At 41.7% G+C, this 27,695-nt stretch overlaps 1 protein-coding gene across 3 annotated transcripts in view; it reads right to left on the reverse strand.

Annotated features, from left to right (window-relative positions):
- Positions 1-3,767: 3,767 nt before the first annotated feature.
- Positions 3,768-27,695, reverse strand: part of RLF (RLF zinc finger) — a 71,236-nt gene continuing 47,308 nt past the window's right edge. For 2 of the 3 annotated variants that reach the window (XM_072136648.1, XM_072136649.1), the window contains 7 exons: positions 18,573-18,727; positions 18,188-18,269; positions 17,111-17,246; positions 16,544-16,746; positions 10,878-11,014; positions 9,515-9,656; positions 3,768-8,561 (listed from right to left, as the gene is read on the reverse strand). In XM_072136648.1, coding sequence (XP_071992749.1) covers positions 4,512-8,561; positions 9,515-9,656; positions 10,878-11,014; positions 16,544-16,746; positions 17,111-17,246; positions 18,188-18,269; positions 18,573-18,727 — 4,905 coding nt within the window. In that variant the 3' untranslated portion in view covers positions 3,768-4,511. Of the gene's footprint in view, positions 8,562-9,514; positions 9,657-10,877; positions 11,015-16,543; positions 16,747-17,110; positions 17,247-18,187; positions 18,270-18,572; positions 18,728-26,799; positions 27,084-27,695 lie in introns of those variants that run through there. The other variant, XM_072136647.1, reaches the window with a different exon arrangement.

Consider the following 27,695-nt stretch of genomic DNA (forward strand, 5'->3'; position numbering starts at 1 on the left):
CCCTTGCTGGTCAAACTGTAAGAGTGATGCCACACATGGTGTTTTCAGTCCGTTTTTTGACGGTTCACCATGCAGTTGGCTGCTTACAACCTATTCATCTACAAAGATAATCGGGAAAAATGGCCAAAAACGGATGAGCTTTAAAAACGCTACTAAGGTAGATCCAGTGGCCGGTTTCTCTAATGTAGAGTAGTATAGATCTTTTTAGGGCTAATTAGTTCATGGCCCAGAACTTTTATACATTTTAATTCCCCTAATATGAAAATGTTCTAAAGAGGCTATTGGGGCGTGGAGTAGCCGGAGCGCAGCTGAGCTGAGACTCCACACCCCCATAGCCTCTTGCTTTCCACCCACCAATGCATCTTCAGCACGCAGCTATGAGGATCTGCATACACTGGTCGTAGCTTCGTAGCTGCGTGCTGAAGATGCATTGGTAGGCAGAACACAAGAGGCTACTGGGTCGTGGAGTAGCCGCGCCGTGTAGCCTCAGCCCCGGCCAGTCCACGCCCCAGTAGCCTTTTTCCAGGAGACCCCGAATACTTATGTTATTACATCGGCCTCTATTTTTGGGTCATCCAGCTGGTCTTTTAGGAATTGTAGTTGAAATGCATGTGTGGATAGTATGGTGAGTGTTCACTCTGGTTGTTATGGTCCTGTACAGCCGTGGCCAAACGCCAACAGAGTTCACAGACACCGCAATCTCGAGACCCAGAGTAGCCTGGGCGGCAGCAGTTCTTGGATGAGTACATGGTCGGGCAGCTGCATGGCCGGAGAATCTTTTGTGGAGCCGGGTTGATGAAAGGTGATGAAATCGGCACCCGCTAGAGGGCTCAGATTGCAGGTGTCCAACCCGTTAATTGCCAAGGTCAGCGCAATCGCAGCATTTTACTGACTACTGGGTGGGGGAGGGTCTGCATTCGTGGGGGCAGTTTAAATGCCACTGTCGCGCTGACTGAGGAATTTAATGAGTAAGACACCCGCAATAGGACACCCCGGAAGAAGCCGCTACTGGCAAAACTCGAGTCGGGTATTGACGCCGAACGTGCACCACAATCTATTTTTAAGGCCTGTTTTTTAATCTACTTTTGTGAGTATAATATTAAAACATTTTCTTCACTAAATAGAAGCTCTGCTGCACTATTTTTTCCGTATCCCTTTCTTTCCTATACGGACCACTACGGAGTAAAGCGGAACCAAAAGGGCTGCGATCGAGTTTCCATCTGGAGGAAATAGTAACTCACACAGCCGCCCGCTGCACACCGCAAGTGGAAACATGGGATCCACGTGAACATCGCAGAGCCAGTGACACATGGAGAACCTGATGATCTTACCTTGTTATTACATCGCTTACCAGATTTAAGGTACTGTCCCACATCTACATTGAATACCTGAAAGACGTTGATGCAGAGGGAAAAGCTTCTTAGACAACCCGCAATAGGAGCCCACTCTGACTGGGAGTGTTACAATGGGATGTTGGATGTTAGTTACAGCCAGCACCCGTGTATCCTGATGCCGGCCCAATATATCTGACGCAGTGTGTGAAGCGGGTAAAGCGAACTTGTCAGCACATTTGCACATATACAGCCAGTGACAGGTTCCTAGAGAGCCCTATTAACTGACTGACCCCCTTCTTTTAGCTAAAAATAGTTTCCCCTCACATTCCCATAAATCACCTTTTATCCTATATTCCCTGGTATCAAAAGGGGCGTGCCCTGCTCATTCGGCCCCTCCCAATGTCTTATGCTGCCTCACTGGTCACAGTTCATGTCATGTGACCAGTTATGTAATCATTTAGCCTCTTGACAATAGCAAACTGTATTCGTACTGTATCAGACCACATTAAGTCACAGCAACACAACAGTTCAACTCCTCCTCATCATCCATGGAGGCTGCTGTGTACTCATGTGATCATATAAATGGTATACAGTTTACTATTGTTAGAATGCTAAAGGATGTGCGATGATGTCACAATGTAAAAAATGTTTGCAATATTTCCTATAAGTAAAGAGAGCTTTATAAATTTGTAGATGAATATTATCAGACAGTCCCTAAGTACAAGGAGGAAGGTCAGTGATTTAAAGAGACACAGAGTTGTCAGTCAAAATAAGGGAGTGTGAGAGAAGAGTCAAACCACTAGACATGATTCACAAAAGCGGTAGCAGTAGCAGTGTAAAAAAAAAATATATAATGCCATACCAACTGCAGAAATCCTCCTAATACACATGTGTGATACACAGACATCAGCTACACAAGTACCTGACATGTTCTGCTATAACAGTGATGGCAAACTTTTTCGAGACCAAGTGCCCAAATTACAACCAAAACCCATTTATTTATTGCAAAGTCCTAAAACAGCAATTTAAGCAGTAACTTATTGCTCTCTGTTCTACCACAAATTCAACAGAAGAAGGACCTACATCGATAAACCACCCCTGTCCATACCTTCTCACTCTTTCTACAGTCCGAAGAAGCCAAGGATGTCTTGCTTTAAAATAATGCTGAGAGCACCATCTATATTGCCTGTGACTGCAGGTAGATTCTTTGAGTAGTGTCTGGTGAACTTGTTGGGGCAATGTGGCCTGGGTGCCCACAGTGAGGGCTCTGAGTGCCACCTCTGGCACCCGTGCCATAGGTTTGCCACCACTGTGCTATAACATGGCTGCCTGGAGCTGTTGTATCTTTCACATACACACACACAGGCTGCAGGAGGCATGGCCATCAGCAAGCACATGGAGCAGCTGTCAATCAAGCAATGGGGGTGTGGCTGTACCTCCCACTCATGAATAAGCTGGACAGCTTGAATATGCTAATGACTCATTGGCCATTTCACATGTCATTTGCATGAAGCTTTAGGACCTCATTGCTTAGGTTTACAGGCATGTAGAGGGTCAATGAAGGGATAGAGGCAATGCTTTCTAATGGCAGTTTATGAAAATATATTTAGTTTAGGGGGGGTTATTTTGCATGACGGGTTCTCCTTAAAGGCTGTTTTTTCCAGAGTGCAGTCAGGCTGCAACATTCCCTTACTTCTGTCCTTTTGGAAACACACCTCCCACTAAGTGACAGCGCAGAAACGGATATGAATGATATGTGCAGGAGGTGTATACAGGCTGACTCAGCTCAGGAACACCCTGTTGACTCATAATTCATAGGATTACAGAGTGGTGGGGATTAATTTTATATTTCATAGGAGCCTATGACTCATATCATTATCACGCAGAGCAACTTGCCACACTAAAAGGTAGGACCTTCGGTTGGGAGGGGTAGATGTTCCTGATAGGTTCCCTTTAATGTCCTTTATTACCACATGCAAATTCTGACTGGATGCACGTTCCTTCGCCCTTTAGCAGCTTTAAAATAAATAAATAATGTACACTGTGTAAACATCACTTTATTGGGGGGGGGGGGGGGGAGGTGTTGTGTTAATAAACAGTTTTATTTTCATTTTTTTAAATCTCATACCCACAACATGCAAGCGGCCCATGTCATCAATATCTGATCAATGAAGGGTTGAAACCAGGCCTCCCCACCAGGCTTTGTATAAAAGCCAAAACTTTGTCACCTATGCTCAGATTCTAGTTAGGTGTCAGATTATGTGTACACCAATGAGTGCCATTGCGGCTTATTTGTAATTTTGTCTTGAGATTTTATAAAAAGCAACCTTCTGTCATGAACACAATGCACAGGTATATTATATATTACCGATTCTTAGCATTGCAAGCAAAAGGCAGTGCCAGGCCATTCTGGAACCCACAAGTAAACCTACAGAAGATTTAATGGATTTTATTAATACCTTGACAAGTTCTAACTTTAAGCAAATTTCTGTAAGAAAAAAAATTACATTTCCTCCTAAATTCTTTACATAAACATACATCCTCAAACTGCAAAAAAAAAAATATTTATTATTAATGTCCACAGTGCATTAACGAAGTGTCAATCAATGGATGTTCTAATTAAACAATACAAAAATAAAATAAAGATGTCATCCTAAGCCTACACTCAGTGCAGAAGACACAGACCTTTCTAAAGCATATCAATTTGAGAAAGGAAAAAAGGACTTTTGCAAAAAATATTTAAAGCCTTATGTTATAGTAAAAAAATAGATTTTAAAAAGTCGGAATGCTCCATCAAAACAGGTGAAATTCTCATTTATTGAAACAGAACTCAAAAAAATATAAGAGGTCGTAGTGTACAATATATTACACAGAGCACAGTAAGTGCAAATTCATTCAAGTATGAAATCCTGTAACACCCCAAACTTCCAGACAATCATGCACATTTACTGTCAAAGGAAGCCCCGGTATATTGATGTCCTAGCACCAAGTACATTTAACTGCTGGGAAGATCAACCAAAGATTGTGAACACATAAATACATTCATGAAATGTTACATCTAATTGCACAAATGTCTATATGGTACAACTCTTATTAACAATCCTTCGGTGTCACTCTGATAAGATCCCTCAAAATAACACTGGAAAAATATTTCATGGGGAGAGAGGAAATGGGGAATCATGAAATCCCCACACATAGTTTATCATTTTTTTTATTGGAAAACAGATCTATTAGAGGAGCTGTAAAGTTGGAGCGCTCCAAAACAACAACTGGCTTCTGATAAAGTTGGTGGAGTTGATTCAAAGCCAGGTCACCACAGTCCGACAACGCTTTGTCCAACATTGTCCTTAAATTTTGTAAAGTTAGTTCGGATGCTGCACTCTTGCCCAGGGACAAGCATATTTGCTGGTCATTTCGATCTTTACAGGATCGCTTTCGATTCCGCAATGAATTCTGGTTTGTGCACTTTTTGGGGTAATCCCATTCAAGTTCATCAAATTCATCATCTGTGTCTTTACTCTCCTGCAAAAACTTTAGGAAGGAGGACTCAAAGCCCATTGGCTTAAAGTTCTGAAGTCCAATTGCTATCTGTATTTGTTCTTGCCGGTTTTCTTTTTGAGCGGAGAGCGCAACAGACCCAATAGGTTGCCGTGGAGAACTTGCTTTGCTTTCAATTTTGCATCCTGTTTGAAGACCTGTATAAGAGACATTCTCTTTTTCATTAGAATTGGCAAGTCGGTCTTCAGATTTACGGATGGGCCGTATATCAGACTCCTTAAAATTTGATATTTCCACAGGACCATTTCTTCTCAGATCACCATTTGAGTTCCTCAAAGATTCATGCGTTCCATTGGCAGTGCGGTGGATATCACTACGTAAAGTCAATCTAGGGCTAGGTTCATCTTCTAAACTGGACCGCTTTCTCCCCTTTGGAAAATTCTTAACACAATATACTAGCTCTGATAAATAATCGCTTACGTAGTCAGCACTCAAATTATGTGTGAGTTTGTAATGTCGTACGATACTACTTTCCAGCTTTACAACTGATGAGCAGCCATGAAGCATACACGGATATTGCGTAGATTCAACATTTTGGGCACACATTTGCAATGCTTCTTCTCTGGACTTGTATTCAACTGCATCAACTTCATCTTTTTTTGCAGTGGAATCCTGATTTTTACCCTTTATTTTTTTCTTTTTGAACCGTTTTGGCTCAATATAGTTTTCATCCAATTCCTCCTCTTTTTTTTTCCGCTTCCTTCTGCCCTCATAGAGATTGTACTTTCTGTGGCGGGACAATATATGTCGGGTGTAATTGGTATGATCTCTGAAAACAGCATTGCAGCCTTCAACGTCACAGTAAATCTCAGATTCGTCACTTTCACTATCTTCACTCTCCTCCTCCTCCTCAGATTTTAAGTGGTTTTCTGTCTCAAAGGCATCGAACTCCCGCTCATCGCTCTCACCCTGTTCATGAAATTCTTTGTAATGTTTTGCCAAGGCTCGGAAACAAATAAAACTTTTTCTGCATTCTTTGTATTTACAAGTATATATCCTTCTAACTTTTCCATACTCTCTCTTCTGTTCCTTGTCCTTTTCCAAGCATAAAGACTCCCTGTTATACTGATGTACGAGTTGATAATGGCGAACCAAGCCCCGCTGGCTGGTGAAAGAAGAATTGCATGATTCATGAATGCAGTGAAAGGGTTTGTGATATTTATTTAGAATGTAGCACAACTTCCCTTGAGCTACCACTCGCCTGCTACCTCTTCCCTCACCTCCTGTAAAGTCATCTTCTCTTGGAGTATCAAGCACATTTCCAGCATCTGTTTCATCAGACAATGACTCCCCACAAGTCTCAGAATTAACATCATCCTGGGTTGAAGAGGTCAGGTTCAGACTACTATTAGACCCACTTAAATGGAATTTCTTCCAGCACTCTGCACGTCTTTGACTTATAATACGACTTTTAAGTTTTTTACCATCTAGCTTTCCGGGGCCTGACCTTCCTCTTTCTTTGCTTATCTGATGTTCTTGCTTATAGTGAATACGAAGCAAAGTTCTTCTTGTAAAGTGTCTTTGGCAGATATGGCACTCAAAAGGAGAATATTTCTTTTGGAACATGCTAAATTTAAGCGCATTTTCTTTTGTATATTGATGCTTTTTGACATAATGTAACAACAAAGCAGCTTTTGTAACAAAAGCAGATCTGCAACCCAGAAGCTCACAAATAAATGGTTTGGCTGATAAGCGAGATAAGTACTGGCTCAACCCTTTTTCTTGCTTCAGGTTTTTGCCTTTTTGAGCAAGTGGAAGTCTGTTAGAACTACAGGCCACCGATTCCTGACCTTGAGGAGAAGAGCTGAGTATGGTGGAATTGGAGGTTTTTAAATTGAGCTGTTGCAAGCCCTTAAGAAGTTCATACAAAGAGTCCTCAGAAGTTGCAGAGCTGTGACAGCTGTCAGATGAAGGATTTTCTTCTTGTTTGATATTGGTCTCTTCATTGGTAGGGTCGCATAATGGCTCAGACACTTGTCTTGTGTTAACTTCCTCCTCTTTAACAAAGGAACTGTACGGGCTTTCACTACTAAGTTTGTCTGAGCTGTTTTTGTACTTTACCATAGGCTTTCCGAGACCATCACAATCAACTTGACCATCGTTTTCCCGTTTACAGCTACAGTCTGAACTCAATCCATGATAAACGCATACTTCTGCACTGCTTGAATATCTTAAGTTTTTATCTTCATGCTCTTTGGGCCTGGATTCTGTTCCTGGGAGCAATGCTAAACGTGAAGGAAAATGTATGGAACTGGTATCGGTGCCAAATGGTCTTTCATTCTCTTTTCTTAGGTCTTTCAATAATTCAGTTCTACTTTCATGACCGTCAACCGTGCAAGCTACATGTGTAGCAATGTGATCTTGAAGGTCAGATCGACAAAAGTAAAACTTTTTGCAACGTGGAAAAGTGCATATGTATGCAGCATCTCGAAAATGTTGAGCTTCATGATGGTAAAGCAGGCCCAAGTCACCAAACACGAGGTGGCATCCTTCTAGCTCACATTTATACTGAGGGTCCATATGGATTTGTTTGTGGTGAAGCAGTTCATTAATAGATTTAAACCTTTCGTGGCAGTCTATAGATGCACACATGAATGGCAGAGGTCCCAAGTGAATGTTTGTGTGTTGCCGCAAGTGATAATTTGAGATGAAATGCCTCCGACAGAAAACACATTTCTCTCGCATATTTTTCAAGTCCAAATAATGCTTCACATTCTCATCATTATTTTGATGTTCAGCTTTAAGATGAATACTTAAATACTTAAACTGCTTAAAAACTCTGGAGCAGCCAGTTCCAGGACAAGGATATACATCTCTGTCTTGTAGATTTTTATCTCTTATTGTCCTAAAAGTAATGTATCCAGCAGAATCATTTTCATCTTCACAATCAACATCTGCCCTAAGTGCAAAGATTTCTTGTTTCTTTTTAGGTCGATGTCTCATGGGCATCTTCATGTGTTCCATGACGTGAGGGACAAACACTTCCTTCTTTCTGAACTTTTTCACACACACAGGACATGAATAAACACCATCATCAAAGTGCATTCTGGCATGGTGAAGAATCCTTGCTTCAATAACCTCCTTATTACAAATAAGACATACAAATTTGTACTGTTGCCATCGTTTGGATCTTTCAGATGATCCGATTGGTTTTTTCATTTTAATACTCTCGGTTTCATTGGAAGCATTTTCTTGTGGGTCCTCTTTATGTTCAGATAGTATATCATAGCTGTCCAATGCCCCATTTAAAATATCTGGTTCATTCACGGAGGGGTCACCATCATCCTCAGATTCTGAAACCTCTTTACCGAGAAGTTTTAGGCAATGTCTTTTTAAGGTTTTCCAGGCCCAGAATTCAGGGTCAAAGGACCAATGACTTTTCAGTGCAAGCAAGAGTTCACAGCGTAGGGAGTTAGAAATGACACTAGATTCCTCAACATGCTTTTGATCAGGCTGAAGATACAGTTCTTCCAATGTATTTAAGCCTTCAGATGTTGGTTCAAATAAGAACTCTGTGAGTTGACAAGCCCGTTTTACTTCTAAATCTTCTGGTAAGAGACATGCGATTGTTTTGCAGACAGAAGATTTGGTTGCATCAGTTTCCGTTGATGTAAGCTGAAGTGCTCTTATACATAACATGATCGAAATGGGCACCCCATCATCTCCAGCCTAAAAGACAAAGTTGTAGATTAGATCAAAAATATCAAAACAAAAATGTTAACAACTTCATTGAAATGCTCACCCTAACCAAAAGTTGAAAGGCATAGTTTCATCTCACACATTTACAGCTTCTGTGTACATTAAATTAAATGAACCATCACAATCAGGCATGGATAAACCAGGAACACTTACTCATGAATCCCAACACGGACTGTGGTAACCCTCTTAGATTTGTTATTCATGGCCTACTTCCTTCTAAAATCAACTTTTAAAATTATACTAATGAGCCTAAAAGGCTACTGGGGCAGTTTCCAGAGCCAAACTGTGCTGTAGATTCACAGGCTGTTACAATGTGCAAGGAGTGCTCCCCACTCTCACCGTGTGCTGAAACTTTCTGTGCTGCAGTGAGATTACATCAGGCAGAGGGAAGGGGAGCGCGGAGTAGAAGCAGGTTGGGACCATTTTATAATTAAAAATTCATTTTAGAAGGAAGGAGGATGACAAATAAGCAGATTACCACACTCACAGTGCCTGGATCAATAATTAAGTGGCAAAGGTTTACCATGCTTTATTTCCTGTAAGTTGTTTGATATTTTATTTAAAAGGTGCTTTCTAGACCAATGAAAGTGTGATGGCCAAACATCTTAAAAATGTATGAGGGTGCTCAGACAATCCCCTTCATGGCAAATGACAAGGAAAATGAGGATCCGACAATCTATTCCCAACATGCAAAAAATCCTTTGGTTGAAGGGAGATCAGCTGGTAGTCATGGAATAACTTAATTTAAAAAAACTGGGTATTAAGTACAATAAGGAGGAAAGGATAACACAAGATGTTTCAGATTCATTATATCACAGTGCATACAAACGTTTAGAATAGAAGAGAAAGTTCCTGGAAGTTTAAAAACTGGTCCATGCTTCACTAGCGAATTGATCTTTTAGAAGCAAAATTATATCACTTACCTCTGTATGTACAACTTTAATAAGGAAGAATAAGTGCTGACAAGTCTTAGCAATGGAACCAAACTGTCTACATCTTTCAAGGAAAGTATTCAGAGATGAATCAATTCTTCGCTGCAGTTTACTCCAAAACAAAGTCAGCTCCCTGAAAAATAGATCCATTATATTAAGGAACTTGCAGAAAAACACCCAAAAAGTAAGGTGGTGAAATCTAACTTCAGAGATGCCACCATCATCAGAAGGGTTAAACCAGGGTTGACTAATCTTTGTGGCCAAGTCTGTATCAAGAGGTAAGAGTTTTCCTTATTGAAAGTTTGCCAATTAAGGCCGCCTTACAGGCACATGGAGACTTGAAGCCATTGATGCTCCACTAGAGGATCCTGGGGAAGTATGCAAATGTGTTTTCCAAGGTAGAAAATGGAAAATAATGCCCCTTTTTGCTACCTTGAAAGGCAGGCCTCTTAACACTAAGCATGACTTACAAGAATATCTATTCTGGAATAGATATACTGATTTGGCTTAATCCCACATCATGTTATTAGGCTTCTTGTATTGTTTTCCATTTCCCACCTTGGAAAACAAAATTGCATATTTAGCTGAGCTTGTGGCATATCTGGGGCGTTCCAGTTTTGTTACACAACTAGGATTAACCAGTTGCTACAAAGTTCTGCGCTATGCTGGAAAAGTGCACAACTTGAACAGCCCAGGAATAAATTTGGTAGGTCACATTCATATTCAGCAGTAGACTGTCTGATGCAGTGTCACCTAACTCTCTACCCAGACACTTTATGTTCAGCTTGCGCACAGCAAACTCTGGATTTGGAGTGCCGCTCATACACACGCCAAATCTACAATCTCCCTACTAAGGATCAGGACATACATCCCAGTTTCTTTCAGGGATATTTACTCTTTACACTCTTGAAATGTGTAGTCCACTATTAAGAGAATAACGAACATCTAATTCTTAAGACATCTGTCTGATTTTGGTATTGCATCTTTTCATAACCCTGTTTTTTTCTACCGATTTATCGGACAGGAAGATTTGGTTAATCAAGTGACAAAGCATTGTCCTGTATGGCCAAGTCTTCTAAAACTCAAGTCAGTCATTCAGTACGTCTTTCATTTTTGACCAGCTACTTAGCAAGCGTCCCTTTCAGCAAAAGCGAAATTACAAAATTAAGTACTATTATAAAATTTCCTTAAATGGTCTGCCATACATGTTTAAGAAAAAATGGCAGTTTTACACTTTAAAACTAGAACACAATAATCAATTGCCAACCGAGAATTCATAGCAGGGGTGGGGGTGGGGACAAACAAAGAAGCTGCGAACTGAGCTGCATTTCAGTGCCGCAAAAGAACCACTTACCAAGAAAAAGATGTTACTTCATTCTGTAGTTGTTGTGTAAGATAAGTGGTGCAAAGAATAAAGGCAGCATTTACTTGTCCTTCAGATTCCATGTTACATATTGTATCCAAAACATCCTTTCCATCCATTTTAGAAATCTGTATGATAAAATTAGAACGTTTAATAGATCTTGAAGATACTTCATCACATTAGTAAATGCTAAATTTTTGGGAATCTATTTATTCTCAGCTGGTATTCAACTAATGGTAATCCAGGTTTAAACAGACTCCTCACACAGATATTATTAAAGGGGTTGTTCGAGAGAGCATGGGACACCAGGAGGGACCACGTAGGTAAGTAAATGTTTATGCAGCCCCTTTCTGACCATATATGTATATTCTTTTACCATTTCAGCCAACCCCTTTAAGAACACAATTGTTGAACATCTCATAGACCTATGCGGTACCGGATCGTGGTACCGCACCGGGCTGATGCGCCGCTCCGGGTTGAGGTGCCGCTCCGGATTGAGGTGCCGCTCCGTATCTGGGACCGTGGAGCCTGGTGCCCGAAGGTAGGGGACGGCGGGCTGCTGAGGATTTGGACGTCGGGCTGCAGTCTTCTACCGCTGTTATTGGATGCCTACTGCCCCGACTGTGTTGGATGCCTACTGCCCCGATTGTTCCGGCTGGCTGCCACTGCCTATGCTGTGGGATCAACTGAACTACTGCTGCTGATTGTCCTTTCTGCTGATTGTCCTTTCTGCTGATTGTCCTTTCTGTTTGGTGGACCTGCTCCCAACTGTCCCTTCTGTTTGAATGATGGACCTGCTGCCAACTGTCTCTGTAGTTTGATTAAAGGACCTATTGCCTATTTGTCCCCGCTGTTTGACCAACAGAATTCCTCCCTATCGCTCCTACTGTTTGCCCAAAAGACCTGCTTCCTATCGCTTCTGCCATTTTACCAACAGACCCGCTGTTATTGCTCCAGCTGTTTGACCATTTTACCAACAGACCCGCTGTTATTGCTCCAGCTGTTTGACCAACAGACCCGCTGCTAACTGCCCCTGCTGTTTGACCAACAGACCCGCTGCTAACTGCTCCTGCTGTTTGACCAACAGACCCGCTGCTTACTGCTCCTGCTGTTTGACCAACAGACCCGCTGCTTACTTCTCCTGCTGTTTGACCAACAGACCCGCTGTTATTGCTCCAGCTGTTTGACCAACAGACTCGTTGTCTATTGTTCCTGCTGTTTGACCAACAGACCCGCTGCTAACTGCTCCTGCTGTCTTTGACCAACAGCCCCGTTGTTTATTGCTCCTGCTGTTTTTGACCATCAGTCCGCTGATTACTGCTCCTGCTGTTTGACCAACAGACCCGCTGTCTATTGTTCTGCTGTCTGACCAACAGTCCCGCTGCTGCTGTTTGACCAACAGACCTGCTACCGGACTCTATACTGATGCAGAACTCTATACTGATGCAGAACTCTATACTGATGCAGAACTCTATACTGATGCAGAACTCTATACTGATGCAGAACTCTATACTGATGCAGAACTCTATACTGATGCAGAACTCTATACTGATGCAGAACTCTATACTGATGCAGAACTCTATACTGATGCAGAACTCTATACTGATGCAGAACTCTATACTGATGCAGAACTCTATACTGATGCAGAACTCTATACTGATGCAGAACTCTATACTGATGCAGAACTCTATACTGATGCAGAACTCTATACTGATGCAGGACTCTATATCGACGCGGGACTCTACATTGAATTTGGATGTACCGGAATGGCAATCTGGAGACGCAGGGTGCCCTGATGGAAAGCGCGTAGCCTTGGACTCTGGATACGGCAGTAAAGGTAAGAGCCCTTGGAGAGACCAGTACCTGGGGGGCAATGGTGGTCGCCCGAATGTCTTGGCTAATTGGGGGGTTAGGGATGATCCTGGTTTCCGGGATGTAACCTCCCCCTGTATGGGGCCTGTCGGCTATCAGTATGAGCTCCCTCGGTTCTCAAACGGGAGTACTCAGGACAGGAAATGTTCGGGTAGCTGCCACTGGATTAAAACCGAGACGGACTATACTATGGCCAGTGATGGGATCCCAAAGGGGTCAGACTGGGTACCGCTAGCTCCTAAATGGGTATATGGTAAAAACTCCGATTATGGGTCTCTGCCTTGTCTGGCCAGGTCCGAGGATTACGGTTTGGTGCATGAACCTAGTTGTGAAGAAACTCTGAAGTGGCTAGGGTACAGCCGATCTGCATCCGTATTGTCACCCTCTGAAGATGTTAGGGGGATTAATTGTATTAACACCAGTAACCTTGAGCAGTATAAGGTTGGGTATAACAGTAATGTCTGTAATCGTGCTGATGGGATAGAACCTATAGTGAGAAGTATAAACGGGTTGGATAAGGGGAATTTAAGAATTGTGTGGTCAAGATACATGTTAATTGTTATTAAGAAAGGAATTCCAAAGGGTTGTTTCAGAAGACCATGGGTACCGAAAGAAGTGATGAGACCGTATAGGGGTTGTAAGGGCGGAAGAAAGTGTAAAATATCAAAGAGAGGGATGAAACCATTTATTGCCTCCATACTGACAGGGAATGTCCGGTCCATCGTGAATAAAATTGATGAGCTGCAAAGCCTAGTTAGGTATAAAAAGTCCATCTCCAACTGCTGTTTGCTGTGTTTTTCAGAGACATGGCTGCACGAAAATATCACTGATGCATCGGTGTCCCTGCCAGGGTTTAGTCTTTTTAGGCTGGACAGGTCTGGGCTAAGTGGTAAATGCCGGGGTGGGGGTGTAATGGTATATACCAACGATTCTTGGTGTCCGAAGGGACAGGTAACGATTCGTGGTCAGCATTGTTGTAAGGACATTGAAATTTTGGTAGTAGCAATTCGACCTATATATCTACCAAGGGAATTTACAGTAGTTGTGGTGATTGTCACATATATCCCCCCTTCTGCAAATAGAGAAACTGCGGGTGACACTCTGCAAGTGGTGGCTGGAGATATGCAAACTAGGTACCCAGATGGTTTGATAATCGTCACGGGTGACTTTAATCACGTGGACGGGAAAAAACTATTTCCAAAGTTCTGGCAATATGTCACCAACCCGACCAGAGGAGAGAATGTCCTGGATTTGTTGTTGGTCAATGTTAAAGATGCTTATCGCCCAGTTACTCTGCCCCCGTTAGGAAGATCTGACCATAATTTAACCCTGTTATACCCCAAGTACTATTCGGTGAGACACAGTAAACCGATTAGTTCTTTCCAGGTCAATGTGTGGTCTGAGGAAGTGGAGTGTGAATTGCAGTCATGCTTTTTGACAACAGATTGGGACCTGTTCTTTAGTGAGTCTGAAGGGAACATTAACATGTGTGTGGACACGGTGACTGATTACATTAACTTCTGTGTGGGTTCTATAGTGCCAGTTAAGACTATTAGGAAATACCCTAATTCTAAACCATGTGTTACTAAAGAGCTTCAAGTTCTGCTGAAGCAGAAACATAAAGCATTCCAGGTAAAGGATGGGGACCTGTATAGGGACTCACTGAAGCAGGTTAAAGTTATGATTCGGGAATGTAAAAATAGATATAAAAGAGAAACTGGAAGGCAAATTGGCTGCCAACCAGGTCAGCGAGGTCTGGAAGGGTATGAAATTAATAACAGGGATGCAAGCAAAGACGGGGGGGTTTTCAGGGGATAGAGATAATGCAAATGCCTTGAACTCCTTTTTTAATCGGTTTAGTATAGGGGAAGGGAACCCATGTTCCGATTGTGATGGGGACATTGACGAAGATGATGATGGATTGGGAAATAGGGCCAATAATGATGTTGGTTTCTCAATTCTGGCAGAGGATGTAATAGGTGAACTAAAGAAATTAAAGGTTAGAAAGTCGTCAGGTCCGGACTGTGTAAGCGCGAAGATCCTTCGAATGTGCTCTGAGGAACTTGGTCCTGTTTTCTGTGAACTGTTTAATCGTAGTATTTCAGCTGCTGTGGTTCCTACGTTATGGAAGACGTCGTGTATTATTCCGGTACAAAAGGTCAGGGCTCCGAGAGAACCAAATGACTACCGCCCGATAGCGTTAACACCGATAATTATGAAGGTTTTTGAGCGTTTTATTTTGAGACATCTGGCTGAAGTAGTTGAACCGTATCTTGACCCTCTACAATTTGCATACCAACCACGTCTGGGTGTGGAGGATGCGATTCTTTACATGCTTCACAGGGTATACATGCATCTGGACGAGCCGGGGTCTGAGATTAGGATAATGTTCTTCGACTTTGGGAGTGCTTTTAACAGGATTATCCCGAAACGTTTATGTCAGAAATTGGAGAAAATGGGGGTTGGTTCTGGCCTAATTCAGTGGATCTTTAATTATCTGATATTAAGACCGCAGAAAGTGAAAATTGGAAACACGGTGTCGGATGTGGTTGTGAGTAACATTGGAGCCCCACAGGGGACTGTTCTTGCCCCGTTTCTATTTACCATCTACACTGCAGATTTTAAAAAAAATAGAAGTGAGTGTTTCCTGCAGAAGTATTCGGATGACACTGCGATAATTGGGTGTATAAAAGAGGGAGATTTGTCTGAGTATTGGTCGACCATTGACCTGTTCTCGGAATGGTGCGACACAAATGGCTTGGAATTGAATCTATCTAAGACCAAGGAAATGGTAATCAGTTTCCGAAAAGAACGTGATACTGATGGTGAGCCTACAAAGATTAGGGGTGTCGCAGTGGAACGCGTCACAAACTATAAGTATCTGGGTGTTTATCTGGATGATAAGTTATTGTGGCATATAAATTCAGAGAAATTGTATAAAAAGGCGTCTGGGAGACTGTACTTTTTAAGATCGCTCAGGTCTTTTGATGTGGACCGTAGGATGTTGCTGTCCTTTTACCAGTCTGTAATTGGAAGTGTTTTATTCTATGCGGTGGTATGTTGGGGAAACAATGCTCGCACGACTGACTTGGCACTAAGACAGAGGATTGGGAGTCAATCTTGTGTGCGCGTATGCTCTCCAAATTTAAGTCCATTGTATGTAATGAGAAAAACCCATTACATAACACACTGATGGGTCAACGTAGCACATTTAGTGACCGGTTTCTGCATATGAAATGTAGAACGAATCGTTTTAAAAACTCCTTTATACCTAGGGCAATTGTACTAGTTAACATGGGCAAGTAATTAGTAATTAATATCTGTAACCATTGTGTTTTTCTCCTTTTTATTGACTCTTTTATAATAATTGTTATTATTTATATGTATATGTACGTTGTATCTCACTGTTTTGTATATATGTGTAATTGTGATCATGAATGGAGGTGTTGCTGTTGTCGTTGTGACAAAGTCAATTTCCCCTATGGGGACAATAAAGCATTCTATTCTATTTGTATTCAGAGGCACTTCTGCTCTGCACCTCTACCAAGCAGTTGCAGCAGCAACGGAATCCATACAGTGGATGGAGCTGGAACCAGACATTCAAGTAAAAGGATAGAGCTTTATATAAAGCTGACTGCTTACAGTTTCATACACTATGTAGTTTTAGTGGCCACTGCATATGATGGGTGGGAATGCATTGATCTAACCCAATCCTAATGATATAAACATACATATTTATGTCTTGTAAAAAAAAAAATAAATAAATAAAACCATCACATTTATACCTCTTTAAAAGCTTCTTCATTTGGCAGCATTGTACATAGGCATGTGATAAAGGACTGCCGGAAAAAGAAATCACTTGAGGTCTCTGCTGATTCAGAACCAATTTTTGATAGGAGCATTGCTTGCTCTATGCAGTTTGTCTTCATTAAATGTTTAATGCGCATCTGCAGAAAACAGGGGCCTTCCTGTGACATCCAACTAGAAACTGGAGTAGAGAAAAATATACATCAACTTTAAACAAAAGAACAGAACTAAATAGGATATTCCACTTGATGTAATGTTTTATGGGGAGCTATTCCAGGGCCTACCCTCTTTTAGGCCTTAGAATAGCTCTGAATCCATGTACTGTGATCAGGCAAGTGACAGCATTAGCATTTCACTTTGGAGACCTTTACATGAGTTGTCACATACGGGATGTTTTTGTACTCTCATTATGGGCAAGCTACTTTCCATAGAGGCTATTCTCTCTGTAGGGAATAGCCATACATTCCCTAGATAATTATAAGCAGTTAATGTTTATGTTCACAAATATTCTTCACAAACAGCAGAAAATTGCCCGAGATCCTCACCTTCTTCTGGCTCCACTATCTGACGAGATAGGATTTTCACAAGAACTGGATTTTGCCAGGCATTGCCATGCTTGATGTTATCAACCAGCAACTGCAAATTGCCTTGTCCAAACTCTGATAATATGCCCTGGGAATCCTAAATTTAAAAAGCTCAGATATTATCCATTGGTTGAAGACATGCAAAGTTCTGTAGCATGAAAACTTTACTAAGTAACAAAACAATATTAAAAGGTTATTCAATAAGTTTTATGTACCACAAACATGGCACAATTATCATTTACACCCTCATTGTCCCTTTACATAGTCTTTTGTTCATTATTATGATGGTGGGGGCATTTTATGCATTTATATAAATCGGGGAAGAAAGGACAGCATTGGCACTGCTCTATAAACTCACATTACACTCCAAACACAACCAAAAGGTCCATGGAGCTCTAAACGGCACTTGTAACAGTCACAGGAAGCCGGAGGTGCTCAGAAACAATATATTTCAAGAGTCAAGTAGACATGGTAGAGAACGATGAGGCACTCACTGTGGCAAATCTTCAAAACTTATATTGGTACATATAAGAGTTACAGGACATAGACATGCGGCTAGCCTCTAGAGAAAGCACTTTGCAGCGCAAAACAGCCCGTCGCCCCAGCCGCATGTCGACGTCCTGTAACTCCTATATGCACCAATAAAAATTTTTAAGATTTACTACAGTGAGTGCTGCATCTTTCCCTACCATGTCTATTTTATGCATTTATGTATACAGGCAGACCCCTGGTTACATACAAGATAGGGTCCGTAGGTTTGTTCTTAAGTTGAAATTGTATGCAAGTCGAAACTAATGAGGTGCTCAATATTTCTGGCTTTGAATACAAATATAACCTGATAAGGGCAACCGAACCTGCTAAGAAAATAAAAACAACAACCCCACATATAGTGATGGAAAAAAATTAAAAAATGAGAGGCTTAGGATGAGGACAATAAAAATGCTGGTCATTAAGGTGACGAATAGGCTCAGCTTCAAGGGGTTAATACACCTTCCCACTGTCCAAAGAGAATTTGCTTTAGCTACATTTACGACTTACCATAACAGACTTTTTAAATCGCAGCCCAAAATCACTTAAAAGGTCATCTTCAGTCATAGAAAGAATCACTTCAAAACAACTCCTGGGTGGAAAACATGACAATATACAAATGAGACATATAGCTTGATATTGGATAAGGTCACACAAAATCTGGTGCACCTTAAATATACTTGTGTGTGGGGCATGTGTATATTTTATTAACATTCAATGTACACTAAAGTTAAGTGCAATTCTTAAAAACAAGTGTATGTGCGCGGTCTCTAGCAACTGGTGTCATTAGCTAAAAACAATACTATGGCCTTTGACAGGCAGGACCTATAACATTTTTAAAGAAATGGATGGTCTATTTAAAGAGTTAAAACACAATATACAATGTGTAACTTACAATACAAGCCTTTCCAGAACTAGTAACACCTCTTCACATTCTGTGGTTAGGTTAGGCCGCGCATTCGCAAAACTTCTCAGAGCAGTTCCGTACACATCAGTATAGAGAATGAGATTCTCTGATGCTGTATGATTTTCAGCGCACTGCAGTAATACCTAATTGGGGAAAATAATGGGTAAAAACATTAAATCTATATTATAGTAAAGACACTTAAGGTGCTTCACACTTAAAACATGCTCATTTATCTAAAAACTTGTGATTAGACCAACCTACTTTCATCACAATATAAAATAATTACTTTCTATAAACACACACACACACACACACGTGTATATATACATCCGCATGATGGAGTGCCATCAACTTATCCACAACTCAACCCACATAAGATTTTACAAAACAGTGAAAAAAATAAATAAAAAGGATGTCAAAATGCAAGGACGCAAAACAAAATGAAAGCCAAAACTGTTTAAGGTTCCTTAAGAGTACAGGTATTTTGTCAGTCATATAATATTGATACACATGGGTGGCACCATTTCATTGCATATATAGTAGTATAATTTGGCATACACGCGATGAGGAATATGCAAGAGATCACAAACGCAGAGTAAAGTTTATGTTTTTAGGTATAAGTACAACCAGACCCAGTTGGTCTGTTCTGAGCCCCTATCACCATCACATTGTGATTTTATACAACGCTGAGAGCTGTAAACCTGACCTGGGCTATAAAGACAAATAAGCCATCATTACTCAAACATAATATTACACATTTCTAAAAAGTTACAAACTTGCATTATAGCATTGTAAAGAAAAGTGCTATTAAATATCTGAACACCTATGATTTGTAAAGCGCTAGGAAATATAATGGCATTCTATAAATAAATATTATTATTAGCATGCACATTTTACACAGCTGCAGTATAGAAGCCTCTCCGTGCTTTAAGAGACACCCATATATTTAGGCTTGAGCACTGCAGCACCACCTACAGTTTGCAGTACAGCATGGACTTGGCGCCATAGGGAGAACTTATTCTAGACAAGAATGAGATTTCTAGATATATAAAAATCTAGGGGGCTTTTAAAAATAATAAAAGAACATAAACCTCTCTTCACATTCCCATTAGTGCTGGATCTGTTTGTATGTATAGGCCAGCAGTGCAGCTCTGACCACAGCCGTGTGCCTGCTCAAGCATTAGGCTATGTGTGCATGTAACCGCCAGCATACTGGGATAAGATTGCAACTGTTGGAGATGTGAGGGGCGAGTGTACATGTTATTAAAAAAAAAAAATAATAATAATAATAATATGTTCCTTTTTGAAGAAAATTCCTGTAAAGGAATCCATGTTGTAGCTTAGAATCAAAATAACAAACCAAAAAAAAAAAAACACAAAACAAAAAGATCAAAAAGTCAAAGTATATGTAACATTATCTCTCTATGGAATTTCTTAGAAACTATAAATTCCTACCAAATCATAAACAAGAACAATCCATAAAATGTATACATCAATTCATCTTTATTGTACACTTGAAATAAAACATTATTTAAAAATGATACCAATATAAAATGGAAGAGGGGACTCAGGAACACACCCTAACAAACGATGGTGGGAGATACATATACATGGGTAAACAACACCATGGCTACCTGCACCAATGGTCAATGTACACAAAAATAAGCTATCAAGTAAACAAAGAGCATCCAGGTGTTACTAAATGTTACCCATGTATCATTAGGCTGCAGTCACACTGACGGATGCCCATTCATCCACCACACGTGTGCAGCAACGTATCGCTCTGTGCAGTCTATGAGTGATGGATGCTAGCAAGCTTGCGACCATACCTTTGTCCCCCAATGGTCGTGTGAATGCGGCCTTAGTCTCACACCATCGTCCCTATGCATATTTCAGCAAGCCATGCCTTCATCTGGGCATGTGCGTCATGTGCTATTGAGCCGACTTGGATTCAGCGTTCATTACCACAATATGGTGGTGGGACATGGAGTAACTCCCGGCCATTTTATAAGAGAGAACCATTATGCAGTAAACACCCAGTGTGTATGAAAAGGAGTGCAGCCAGTGAGCCCTCTTCATACACCTGCTGCCGCACCATGATATAGGGAAACCGCTACCTTACTGGGTGGGATTTAACCAACACATTTATATACAAACATAAAAGTCACCTACTGGCCACTGTGTTCATTGCCCTACACTTTCTTTAAATTAAAAAAAAAACTTTCTTTTGTAAGTACAAAAAAAATTAGATAATGTAAATTCACTTCAAAGGGGCGGAAGAGCAAGGCTGAGCGCTAGGAGCCAAGGCTCCTCCATGCTCCTGCAGCCTCTGAAGTGCTGCCTCCCTCTTCAGCTCTTAAATGGGTGCTCCCATTGGAGCAAATGAATGTTATTGTTTGATGAAAATTGAGTTTCGATTAATTGAGTTTCCACTATACTTTCTGTATCAATTCCTCACAGTTTTCTAGATCTCTGCTTGCCATCATTATATAGGAAGCTTCTATGTTTACTGACCATGTCACACATGTGAAGGGTTTATTAGAACACACAGCTCTGATTACTCTCCAAGATACTAACAAACCGCACACCTGTGTGACAATGGTCAGATTTATGTCCACTACGGTAGAAGTTTCCTATAGAATGACAGCAAGCAGAGATTTAGAGAACATTGAAGAATTGAAATACAATTTTCCATGATACTTTATGTAACTTATTGTACAAACAATAACAATTTGGCAAAATGAGAATACCCCTTCAACTCCAGGCCGTGCCCACACATTGCCGATAACTTCTGGCTTGCTGCCAGCTTCTCTGGAGCACTGCACATGCCAATAGAGTGAGATGGAAGTCATTGCGCATGAGTAGGCACGGGATGAAGAGTCAAAGAGTATGGTATGCGCAGGGAAGCGGCACATAATAGGCTACAGGACCATGGATTAGCCTTAGCACCCAGTCGGCCTACTCCACAAAAAGTGTAAATGTGTATGAATTAGTTGGCTACAATAGCGATCTAACTTGTTCATCTATGTCCAGCTTTAGGTAGGAGATCTGGAGATTCATTGTGAAAACAGACTGTTCCATTATCACTGCTGACAAAACCACATCCTCCAACTGCTAAAGCCTGACTTACCCAGCCATTCTGTCCCTCCATAGCCCAGCAAAGGAAAGCTAGAGCTAAATCTACATTTGTAGAACTGCATAGATTGGACACTAAAAATCAGTGTGAAGCAGTATAAAAAAAGCTCAAAACCACTGCAATGGTAGTGGTCCTGGTAATGTGGCTAGTGAAGTACTCTTAGGACAATATGTAAACACTATTTTGTAGCACAATAGCTTCTGGCTATAGAACAGGCAGGATGCAAATAGTTATTTAGAAGCCTGTATGAGATAGAGACAGATGAATATAGAGCAAAGCACAAACATTCTTTTAATTTTACATCATTGGGCCTTGCGCTACACACTCCATCGAAAGAGACCTGCAGCTTGTACACATGAGAAGATAAGGGGGCATGTCTTGCACAACCTCAGGCTTCCTGTAGGCTATGCCCTAATGAATCCAAGCTAAAAAGCTACCTAGCTCAAACAAAGAACAAGAGGCACCGAAAAAGGTAACAATATGCTTTTAGTGGGTCCTGACTGCACCATCATTAGGGACATAAAGTGATTATGCGTCAAGTTGCAAATGCCCAACAGCTTGGACCCCAAGGAGTTAAAAGAATAGAGGACTGAAATCCATGCCAACCTGTTTACATCCTGTTCATAGCATGTCAAGGTGTTCACTTCAGTGCTATGTGACCAAGTTCATTCCTCAACACTAAGGAAACCAAGACGCTTTACCCAGAAGTGATGGATCAATCAGATCCATAGAAATCAATCCGGAAGTCCTATCTAAATGACAGACCATAAAGGGTAAATGGGAGACAATTAGAGAGGAGGACCAAAATTGCATTTTATCCAAACTCTTTCAAGAGCAAATTATTGATGAAGATCTTTCATTTGCTTTGGTCTGGGGCAGATAAACTACTAGAGGACTTTCAGAAAAGTTTACTCGGAAATGAAAATGTGTACGTTAATTCTAATTTAAACTTTTTTTTTCACAAATCCAGTCTAAATCAGATGCATCGACTTCCCCAGAATTTACAACTGGGTTCTATGAATACTGTCCACATCCTATGATGGTAGACCCTTACCTTACCTGGACCCTTCCTCCATGCCCCATCGTCCCAATATACACATTTTACAACCGGTCACCATAAAAAGGTTATGGAGCAAAACAAAACTCAAAGAAAAAGTGACAAATTTGCCCACAGATTGTGCCCGATACTTAAAGAATGTAACAATACTGGTAAAGACCTGAAACAACCCTTTAACCCGTTCACGACCCGTGACGTAATAGCACATCACGGGTCAGCTGCGGGTGCAAGGAGAGGGCTCACGCGCTGAGCCCTCTCCATGGCCGGTAAGTCTTTGCTGCATATTGCAGAATCCCCATATACTGCCATACTATAGTATGGCAGTATACACTCACCGGCCACTTTATTAGGTACACCATGCTAGTAACGGGTTGGACCCACTTTTGCCTTCAGAACTGCCTCAATTCTTCGTGGCATAGATTCAACAAGGTGCTGGAAGCATTCCTCAGAGATTTTGGTCCATATTGACATGATGGCATCACACAGTTGCCGCAGATTTGTCGGCTGCACATCCCTGATGCGAATCTCCCGTTCCACCACATCCCAAAGATGCTCTATTGGATTGAGATCTGGTGACTGTGGAGGCCATTTGAGTACAGTGAACTCATTGTCATGTTCAAGAAACCAGTCAGATGATTCCAGCATTATGACATGGCACATTATCCTGCTGAAAGTAGCCATCAGATGTTGGGTACATTGTGGTCATAAAGGGATGGACATGGTCAGCAACAATACTCAGGTAGGCTGTGGCGTTGCAACGATGCTCAATTGGTACCAAGGGGCCCAAAGAGTGCCAAGAAAATATTCCCCACACCATGACACCACCACCCCCAGCCTGAACCGTTGATACAAGGCAGGATGGATCCATGCTTTTATGTTGTTGACGCCAAATTCTGACCCTACCATCCGAATGTTGCACAGAAATCGAGACTCATCAGTCCAGGCAATGTTTTTCCAATCTTCTACTGTCCAATTTCGATGAGCTTGTGCAAATTGTAGCCTCAGTTTCCTGTTCTCAGCTAAAAGGAGTGGCACCCGGTGTGGTCTTCTGCTGCTGTAGCCCATCTGCCTCAAAGTTCGACGTACTGTACGTTCAGAGATGCTCTTCTGCCTACCTTGGTTGTAACGGGTGGCGATTTGAGTCACTGTTGCCTTTCTATCAGCTCAAACCAGTCTGCCCATTCTCCTCTGACTTCTGGCATCAACAAGGCATTTCCGCCCACAGAACTGCCGCTCACTGGATGTTTTTTCTTTTTCGGACCATTCTCTGTAAACCCTAGAGATGGTTGTGCGTGAAAATCCCAGTAGATCAGCAGTTTCTGAAATACTCAGACCAGCCCTTCTGGCACCAACAACCATGCCACGTTCAAAGGCACTCAAATCACCTTTCTTCCCCATACTGATGCTCGGTTTGAACTGCAGGAGATTGTCTTGACCATGTCTACATGCCTAAATGCACTGAGTTGCCGCCATGTGATTGGCTGATTAGAAATTAAGTGTTAACGAGCAGTTGGACAGGTGTACCTAATAAAGTGGCCGGTGAGTGTATGATAGGATCGTACAGACAACCTAGGGTTAAAGTACCCTAGGGAGTCTGAAAAATAGTGAAAATTAAAAAAAAGTTAAAATAATCATAATAAAAAACCCTAAAAACTCAAATCACCCCCTTTCCCTAGAACTGATATAAATATAAATAAACAGTAAAAATCATAAACACATTAGGTCCGAAAATGCCCGATCTATCAAAATATGATAACTATTTTTCACTGCGTTTAATCCTGTAACGGAAAATCGTGCCCAAAGTCGAAAATGGCCCTTTTTGGTCATTTTAAAATTAAAAATTCTATAAAAAGTGATCACAAGGTCGTACAGTCCTAAAATCGATAACATTGTAAACGTAATCAAAATCCGCAAAAAAACTATACCACCCACAGCTCTGTAGACCAACGTATGAAAAAGTAATTAGCGCCAGAATATGGCAAAATCCCGAAAAAATTTTTTGTACAGGTTTTAATTTTTTTTAAATGTATGATAACATTATAAAACATATACAAATTTGTTATCCCCGTAATCGTACCGACCCAAAGAATAAAGTAGACATGTCATTTGGGGCGCACAGTGAAATCCGTAAGATCCAAGCCCACAAGAATACGGCACAAATGCGTTTGTTTTACCAATTTCACTGCATTTGGAATTTTTTTTCCCCGCTTCCCAGTACATGGCATGGAATAATAAATACCATCTCTATGAAGTGTAATTTGTTAAGCAGAAAACAAGTTGTCACACAGCTCTGGACATGGAAAAATAAAAAAGTTGTGGATTTTTGATCATGGGGAGTGAAACATGAAAATGAAAAAACAAAAAAGGACCAGGTCCTGAAAGGGTTAAGGCAGCAAACACACGCTGTGTTTTTAAATGCATGTCAAAGGCAATGGGGAGGAGCTTCATATGCATTTATTTTTAAAGGCTTGCAATCAGGGACAAGAACATGTTTTGCACGTTGGGGAGGAACATTTCCCCACTGACTATGAATTGCATTGAACACAGCTTGTCAAACAAATGCTTTCATAAAAAACACGTGCGAGATATTATTGGACACTGTTGTACCAAAGGCATATACACAGCCAGTTACTGCTGCAGTGTTTAGCACCAGCATCTGTAGATAAGGTTACAGGCAGTCCCCGGGTTACATACAAGATGGGGACTGTAGGTTTGTTCTTAAGTTGAATTTGTATGTAAGTCAGAACTGTATATTTTATCATTGTAATCCCAGCCAGAACTTTTTTGGTCTCTGTGACAAATGGATTTTAAAAATGTTGGGTTGTCATAAGAATCAGGATTAACACTAAAGCTTCATTACAGACACCATTGATAACTGTTACAGGGGATCACTGTGGCCTAGGACTAAAGTACAATAAATTACCAATATCCAGTGGTCCGTTTGTAACTAGGGGTCGTATGTAAGTGGAGTGTTCTTAAGTAGGGGACCGCCTGTATTGTGAACGTCCTCCAAAAAGACTAAAACAGACTGACACAGGTTGTAACTTCTGCAATAGAGGATGAAAACAATGAAGACTCCAGTAATAAGTCATCCTGGGCAATTATCAAAAGCCACATCTTGCAGACAAGCCTTCAGCTGTACTTCCATGGTAGAAAAGTTCTAAGGGTGCTGCCACGCGTTGCGTTCTTGGACCGTTTTTAAACGGATTTAAATTATGTAAGCTTCAAGAGACATATAAGGAAGTCACACACACAGTGTGTGTGTGTGTGTGTGTGTGTGTGTGTGTGTGTGTGTGTGTGTGTGGGGGGGGGGGGTACAGGGTGTAGAAGGTCCATCCGCACAAACCAGGAACTAGACAGATAAAAGAAAACTTTTGGTAGAAAATAAACATTCAGGTCACTTTTGTGTACATCAGTAATAATAGGACCCACACCTGAGAGAAGGTTTAGCACACATGATAAACATGAGACCTGGCACAGGCGGCACTTTCCATTTACCTCCTCTGTGCCTGCTGCTTGGCTGACAATAAACCCCGGGGACTTGCTGTGCCCCTGGGCAACATGATCAATTACTCCCTGTCTCCAGCTACTACAACCAGAAGCTGTGGTATTGTAATAAAAGTCATCTTGGCACCTTATACATGCCAAGCACCTAGAGCTGCCAGGATATTAGGAAATGATCAAAGGTTGTTGTGTTTACATGCTGCAGAACATGGAGGCAGGAGCCTGTGGACATATCGCACAGTGACAGCTGTGACATGGGGCTGAGGCGCTAGGGATTGTGGGTGCAGCCGCCGCCATTCGGCCGAGCACCCCCTCTTCCCGTCCCCGGTGTCCCGCTCCGCTGCGGATGGGGGAATGAATTGAGTAGAGGGAATGGACTGGCAATAACCCTCCCCCAGTACCCGCCCCCATCACTCACTGTCAGCAACCAAAATAAGACGGCACAATGACAACACTGGGCCCTTAGCTCCCCGGTAGCAGAGAGACAAGCCCCCCACCTCTCCTGCAGCGACACTGACCTCGCAGAGGCGTCTGCAGTAGACGGCGGAGGAGAGCTCCGACACCTCCTCCTCTCTCAGCCGGTCCTCCAGCTCCTGCAGCGTCTCCCCCAGGCGGCCAGGCTCCAGCGAGGAAGGAGCCCCGGGTGCTGAAACCCCGTTGCTAAGCCCCGCTCGGGACTCTCCCTTCCCGTCCGCCATCTTCTCTCGCCTTTGCCGCGCGTAGGCAACACACTCGCACACTCACTCTCTCGTCACGTGATTCGGCGTCGGTAGGACGACGTCATCACCAGGGAGACCGGCGTAGGGAACGCCCCCTCTAACTACGTAGAGTCCTGCCCCACACAATTCAAGGGTCCCGCCCACAAATAGCGGCCATTTTGTTTGTTGACATGGGTAGAAAACGAATCCGTTGTTGTTGTTTTCCATTGGTCACTTGTTGTACTAAAGCAAGAACGGGAATAGGATGACAGGAACAGGAAGGCAGCGTGTTTCTATAAAGGGCTCAAGACTAGGAGATTATACAGTTATCTCAGAATCAGTTTCAAAGAGACATGAAGCCTGAATAAACCAACCAAAGTATATGTACGTCCTCAAGAGGTTAAAGTTGTATACTGAAGGTTCAACAACCCCTTTACCTAGAAGACATGTTAAAAAAAAAAAAAAAAATCATAAACACAATGGGCACATCTCAAAAGTTTTCAAAAAATTACGCCGTACGCTGCTCCATACACCAATGTATGAATATGGCAGAAGATGCAAAACCTTTTTAAAAAAACAGTTTTGTTAAAAAAAATGTACTTTTTGTAATCTAGTAAAACCTATATTAATTTGATATTCATGTGATCATACCAAGCCAAAGAATAAAGGGTAGGTGTCATTTGGAGCAAACAGTGAAAGTCCTAAAACAGAGCCCA

Source organism: Engystomops pustulosus, chromosome 2 (genome assembly GCF_040894005.1).
Source record: "Engystomops pustulosus chromosome 2, aEngPut4.maternal, whole genome shotgun sequence".
NCBI classification, from domain to species: domain Eukaryota; kingdom Metazoa; phylum Chordata; class Amphibia; order Anura; family Leptodactylidae; genus Engystomops; species Engystomops pustulosus.